The 7219-nt window shown below is 39.6% G+C and overlaps 1 protein-coding gene across 1 annotated transcript in view; it reads left to right on the forward strand.

Annotated features, from left to right (window-relative positions):
- The first annotated feature begins 883 nt into the window (after window positions 1-883).
- The window catches only part of tp53inp1 (tumor protein p53 inducible nuclear protein 1), a 12192-nt gene continuing 5856 nt past the window's right edge, over window positions 884-7219 (forward strand). Inside the window, exons 1-2 of the mRNA XM_014018926.1 lie at window positions 884-1115; window positions 4255-4598. Coding sequence (XP_013874380.1) covers window positions 4472-4598 — 127 coding nt within the window. The 5' untranslated portion in view covers window positions 884-1115; window positions 4255-4471. The remainder of the gene's footprint in view (window positions 1116-4254; window positions 4599-7219) is intronic.

The raw sequence follows: 7219 nt of genomic DNA on the forward strand, positions 1-7219 counted from the left end.
ATTAAACTATGGCTGGGGTTCAGGTTGGGTTGTGCTAACAGGAGACAGTGTTTACAGTGACTGTGGAGCTGGTGGGGGGCAGCCACAGGAATGCCCAAGCAACCATGATCCTTACATTTAGACATTTAATAATTAAATTTAGCATTTGGTTAAAAAATAGCAAAATGTAAGAACAGTGAGCTCAATAATACAAGTTTTAACACTCAGAAAGTGAGCTAAATATTGGAAAAAGTGTCTGCATTTTTGGTTTTAGCTTCAGATAGGAGTTTTAGATGCAGAAGACCCTTTCTGTGAACTGTTTCCCAACCGTGAACAAGCTGGACTCAGTTCATGTGTATTAAAAATAACTGATTGTGGACATGATGAAACTACCAAATAAGGTTTCAGGTTCAAAGCATCAACCCTGCGAAGGTTAAACTTTCCGAGGGAGTTGTTCTGATCAGACCTGCATGATGCAACCTGCTGCAAAACAGACACCCATTAGATTCAGGGCGTTGATCTGAAAGCTCTGACTAAAGTCTGTTCAGTGTTTATAACTAAATATTGTAGGATCAGCAACTGTATCCACAGAAATCTGGACATTATTAGATTGGGTGGATTTAATAAAACAGGAAACCCCGCAGCTTGAACCGGATGCTGGTCTGTTTATGTAACTGTTTTTTGGTGGAGAAGCTTACATTTTGGTCCTGCTCAGCTGAGCTCTTTGCCCAGTCATGCCTTTTTTTTTCCTCCCCTGCAGCAGGAGGAGGGGGAGTCACGTGGTTAGTGACAGCCCGTATTGAGCACTCTGATTGGCTGAGCGGCAGACGGTCCGTCCCCTAGGATAGGCTGTCCTTTAGTGACGTCACGGCGATCAGCTGTTAGACCTCCACAACAACAACAAAAGAAGTCGCAGTTCAGGGACTGGGGAGGAAACGGGCAGAGAGACAGAAAGAGGAAAAAAAACAAGAAGTCTCCCGATGAACAATCCTTAAGATAACAAWTTTTATAGTTTATTTCTTCCGCGAAGAAGTCTCAAGTTTTTATGTTTTTTTTTTTCTTTCGAAAAGTAACGAATCTACCTCGATTTTAAGGATTTTAGTCGAAGTCTGTTCCATCTCCTCCTCCTGCCGCAGGTGGGTTCTTTGTTTCCTTCTCGGGGAACATTACAGCTCCTATCGGCTCTTATTTTTATTCAAAGTGTGTTTTTTCACCCGACTTACAGAAAAGACATGTTTTACTTTAATATCAGGACGGATTCTTGTGTTGTTACGTCTTATTTTTTATAATTTTACTCGACTTGTTCTGTTCAGCTCTTAATGAGGTTTAATCTGGGTTTAATTCCGCAGAACCTTCATGCTTTTTTTATTATTTCCTACTTATTCTTTGCTTTAACGTCTAAGAAGGCCTGATTGTTCTGGAACATGTTTTATGACACATTTATGGAAATGAAGGTTTAGCAGGCAGGCTATGAGGTCCAGCCCTGCCAGTGTAGGATTACAGCCTCCTCCTCTTCCTCTTGATTAACCATCAAAAGCTGTTGTCACTGGACCAGTTCAACTTTTCCCTCCCGGGCTTCTTAACAAATCGCACTAATAATAATCCAAGGAGCCCAACAGAAACACTAAGGTTATTGATCATTCTGCTCTTAGATTAAGGTTGTTAAACAGTTAATCTGAAGGGGATCACGGTTCATTATTTGCAGAGTGAACAAAAAGAGACTTCAAGGCCCGACTGATTAAAACCTAAACACAGCAATAATAAACATTTGACACTTCTTAAACAGAAAAATAGTTTAACTTAAACTGATGTATTATTGTGTTTTATACTCATGAGTAGAGGGGGGGACCTCTGTTTGCAACCCAAACGTGCATAATCTGTGTTTTATCCTCCTCTATCCCTGATTATGGGGCGTCCATTGTGGTTTATAATCCTGCAGCCTGCTGTTTATCTCTGCTGCCTATTTATGAATAAATGACGTAATAGAGGCGACCCTGCTCCTTAAACAGAACTTTTTTTCCAATGTGCTCCTGGGGAGCAGCAGATGATCTTGCTGCCTCGGTCAGTCGCATTAAACTTTTTTTAATCAATATTATTATTTGTTTGCTCTCCGACTCAGTTGCTCTTGTTTACTGAGGCTGACTGAACTTGTTCCTGAAACGCAAAGAACATCTCCCGCTGTTTCTTGTTTAGTTTGACCGATTATGAGAATTCCGAGCGCACTCCTGGGGCCCTGAACGTCTCACAGCCTGTCCACACAAAGGGGATGCGCGTTCAATGGCAGGTTGAAAAAGTCGGACATCTTAGGTTTACTGACTGACTTGAAGCAGCTGCAGCTCGGTTTGGGTTTAGTATGGTTGTTTTTGTCAACAACACATTGGTGTTTTTTTTCTCTCTCTTTGTTGTTTGTTTTGCAAACTACCAACTCTGTGTATTTTATACAATTTTAGCAATTTATTTAACTTTTCTTTGTAAGGAGTACATCTTGTCCAATTTCCTTCAAAAACACATTGTTCTTTTTGAAATTTGCTTCACGATATTTGTTGTTTTTTTTTTAGCTTTTTATCTAGATTTTTGTTGCTTTTAGATAGCAATTTGCTATTTTCAGTTTTTATTCTGCCACTTGCTACTTTTGGCTTTTAAACAGCCTTTTGGCATATTTTGTTTTAGCTAGCATTTAGCTTCTTTTAGCTAGATTATTTTTTTACTTTTAGCTTATACTTAGCATTTTGCAGATTTTAGCTAGTAGTCTGCTTCTTTTAGCTTTTAGCAAGTCTTTAACAGCATTTTGCTACTTTTGACTTTAATCCGACCACTTTCAAATAGGATTTTGTTACTTTTTTATAGCATTATGCTACTTTTAGCCTTTAGTTTGCTTTCATTTAGCTTTTAGCTAGAGTTCTTTTTGTTTTAGCTTTAACGACAGTTTCAAATGCAAACTTCAGCACTAAGAATTCACTCAGCAGTTTTTCTGGTATTAATGATGATGATGGGTAATCTATGGTTTAGAACAAAGGATTTAATTGTTTTATGTTTTCCAGAAAGCAGCAATTAGTAGTGTTTTTTGTTTGTTTTCTTTCGAGGAAGACGAGATGTTTCTTTACGTTAAGTTTAATGTCACCATATTATTTATGTCTCCAATCTATATGATCTCTTGGTATAAGTGTAAACATTGCAAGTTTGGCCTTTTCTATTTTCCATATTGGTGAGCAGATTTGTATTTTAGCAGCTGCACAGACAGACTAAAGATATTTTGTCAAGTTAAAACTGTAATTTAGGAGACAAAAGGAGGATTAATGGAGGCAGTGGAGTATTGTGTTGTTTTGAATGCGCTAATACTTTGCCAGTTGGTGTCATTATTACAGCAGCTGCAGTGGGCCGGTTACACCGATCACTTTTCGTTTTGTCTACTTTCCTAAAGTGAAAGGCTGCCAGCCAGCTGTGTGCGTGTCCTCTGAGGACAGCAGAGCTCTTTATGTCCACAGACAGGACAGCTCCTCTGTGTTTGCTTCCATCATAATCGATGACCCAGCTGCTGTTTGCATCCACTGAGCCTGACAGGAGGTGCAGTGATGGTGACTCACTTTACAGCTTCGATAAGAGTTCATCAACAGGCACATTGTGACAGAACAGTCAGTTTTCTTTGTTCGTCCGACGTTTTTACTCGTTTCCTTATAGAWGTTGTTTGGATCGAAGTGAAAAAGGGATTCTTGGCAGGCAAAAAAATCAGCTGGAGTTATGCACAGCTGCTAACTGCTGCCAGCTTGTGCAAAGAATAAAAAATAAAATAGGCTTGTCTTTAGATTCCAATATATTAAAAACTGCTTTTGTTGGAACTTTTTAACAAGGAAAACGTTCAAGTCGCAGCATGTTTTTTCAGCTAAGTGTCCCCAGTGTAAAGAATATCTATTAGGGTTGATAAGGTTACTTGTAACTCAATAATTACTTGGCTGGCTGCTCAGAGTTTTGGTTTTCATAGCTACCCTCTGACCCATATTTTATTTTTAAACATAATAAGTTATATACTCAGCTATTTTTATTCTACTCTCCACTTTAATGGGTAAAGGCAGCTTGTTTTGGATGAATACATCCYCCATTAAGCTCTTAAAGTAAAGCTGGTCTAGACAACATGTTATATTATTAATAACTTTGCACAAGTTATAAATAAATTCCTCACATTTTTTTCCACCTATGACTTTGTTATAATTTTGTTCAAATTAATTCAAGTAGATCTTAAATTTATTGAATCATTGTCTTTTTTTTTTCTCCTGTTAGGACTTTTGTTTTTGTACTTTTGCACWCGTGGATCCCTGACGCTGAGCGACGTCCCAGCATGCCTCTGCTGACCGTCAGATGATCTGTGACCACATCTTACTGATGCACTTTAGCACCTTCCTGGAGCCTTCCACCCGCAGCTGATGACCAAAACGACCCGCCGTCGCTCCGAGCCGCGCGCCGCCCTCAGCCTCGCACGCCGCCAGGACGTCCCGGGATGTTCAAGAGGTTCGCCAGCGCTCTGTTCGGGGACGACGCAGGAGAGCTGAGCCGAGGCCGTGGGTCTGGAGACGGCAAGGAGGAAGTGGAGGAGGACGAAGACTGGATCCTGATCAACTACCTGGGTAATTCTTATAGACACATTAGTTCCCACAATAGAAAGACAAGGAAAAACTAAAGTGTTGGTCAAAAAAAAATCATTAAATGCTATTGATAAAATAAAATCATTAGTAGATATTTCTTTTGTAAACTTATTATATTATTCAATCTTGTCAGTAGTACTCTGGCCCAAAAGATTTGGATTTAAACTTTTGTATGTAGCTGTAATGAAACTGTTGCAGGATAAATACTTTGCAAAAAAAAGGTAAGGAGATTTGTGTTTGGTAGATTATTTCTTTGTTGTAACAATGCTTCTTGGTGATAAATCTTGTACCGTTGCAAAGCCTGTWAAATTCCCTTTTAAATGGTGCCACATTTGTAAGGAACATGCATTTGTTGGATGAGCAGTAGAACTGTGTGTGTGGATTGCACACATGAAAAATTAGCCAAATCTTTTCTGCCAAACAGCTTATTCTGCTGTTGGTCCCCGCCAGGTGCTGCCAATCAGGTGCCTGCTTTAAGGTTTATTTCTAAAAAGCATTGTTACAACAAAGAAATAATCTACCAAACACATTTGGTTTCACTTTTTGTGCTACGTTTAGTTAAAGCCATTTGTCTTCAAATCCTGCTTTTTTAATTCTCTAAAACAACAAGACGTACTGAAGCTCACGTCGCTCTTCTTGTGAAGTCGCCTTTTTTTTTTCCTGAATCATGAGGACTGGTATGCAGTTAAATAACATCCCTTTTTTGTTTGGAATGAATGGTACTCTGTTTGCTTTCCACATTAATAGTCTGCAACAGTCTGTACACGTTCATCCAGAAACCATCAGTTATCTTCAAACACATACGTCCACAGTTAAAATTTAGTTTGCACGTTATTGTAGTTGTATCACAGCAATCTCTGACTCACTTTATTTTAGCAACAAAGCACAAAAGCAGTGGGTGATCAAAAACTATCTGTTATGTGTTTTATTCCTGAAGTACTTCTAGATTAGCTAAACTTCACAGCTGCTTTAATGTTGCCCAACCATATTTTGCAGAGCAGCTTTATTAGTAAATAAAATCTATTGCGTATTAATACCAGTTTTATGAATATTGGAACAAGTCACTGATTCGGGACTTTTTTAGCAGCTTCATTAAAGTGTTTGTCATAAAAAGAGAGTTGAAGTAAAACTTCTGAAAACAATAAACATCATCAAGTTTAGGGAAAAGCAGCACAAAACCACCAGAATCCAAAGAAAAGCTGTAAAACCTGAGTTTGATGTACGCCACTTTATGAGCTGAGAAAAAAATAACCTGACATGGAGCTGCAGGCTGGAATTATAGATACTGTTTAACTTTGGAGTTTTGTAACAGCAGGTGAAGCTGAGCCAAGTTTCCGGAGCTGGCCGAGACCAAAAACAGATCCCAGTCAAAGCAGACGCGACATGCAGAAGTTCAGCAAGTCACACTGGCTTTATACGGCAACACGACACACTGCAGCGGTTCCCGAAATGCTCCGATTCGATTTTAGACCACGCGTCGTCCACCGCCAGGCGCGGCTTGACTGCTCTCTGATTCTGCAGCCGTGTGAATATTTCGAGCAGGAGTGGAGGGGGGTGTTGAACCGTTGGCAGTTTATGGAGAACCCAACCTGTAATCAGGTCAAACAAGATTATCCAAGGTACCAAAGGTGATAAAAACGGATCCTGATGGCTCCCTTTCTGGACCAGCAGAGGTAGACATGTATGGGTTCTGACCTGCTGCTGAATTGTGTTGTATTTGGTTTGGTTTGTGTCAAAGTGTAGCAGAACACATCTTTTAATTTTGCAGATTTAATCAAAGGATCTGGGCAGTGGAAGAAATGTGCTCAAAGGTTGTGCACATTTCCCCAAACYCTGCAGACTCCGAGCATTTTGGGGTTTTGTTATTGAAACAGAATTATGTAGAGGGGTTCAGCTGGTTCGTTCGTAATCCAGAGCGACCTCGTTAACCCAGAACACAGCTAGTTGGGTTTACAAATCGCTGTCACCTGTTAAGGTAACATCTCACTGAGCTTCTGTTGGAGACTGGTTGCCGACTCAAACTGGACTTGGTTTTGTGAAAAAATGCACAAGATTTTTTTTTTGCAGCCTCACTGAATTCTGAATGTTTGCTACAAAGCGACCAGTGAGCTGTGTTTTGCACTGCTAATTTTGAATATAACTTGTTTTTGTGTGCACAACTTGCAAAACTGTCCTCTAAACCAGTGGTTCCCAAACTTTTTATCTTCTGACCCACAAAATATTCATGGCAAAAGCTTGTGACCCCAAATATAACTGGTCTGAGTACACAAACTTTGTTAAAAACTCTAAAAACACAGGCTTTTTGACAATCTAAACAGCTTGTACACAAATCAGGTCAACAAAACATGGGCATAGTAACAATATTTTTATACTACGTTTATCCATTTTAAATACACTAACCTCACTCCTTTGTAACAACTAAGGCAAAAATGTAATTAATTCAGAAAATCTTTTCAGGACCCAAACTTGATGTTTTGGGACCCCACTTTGGGTCCCGACCCCAACTTTGGGAAACACTGCTCTAGACCAGTGGTTCCCAAACTTTTCATCTTCTGACCCACAAATTATCCATGGCAAAAACTTGTGACCCCAAGTGTTACTGG

Source organism: Austrofundulus limnaeus, unplaced genomic scaffold (genome assembly GCF_001266775.1).
Source record: "Austrofundulus limnaeus strain Quisiro unplaced genomic scaffold, Austrofundulus_limnaeus-1.0 Scaffold205, whole genome shotgun sequence".
Lineage (NCBI taxonomy): Eukaryota > Metazoa > Chordata > Actinopteri > Cyprinodontiformes > Rivulidae > Austrofundulus > Austrofundulus limnaeus.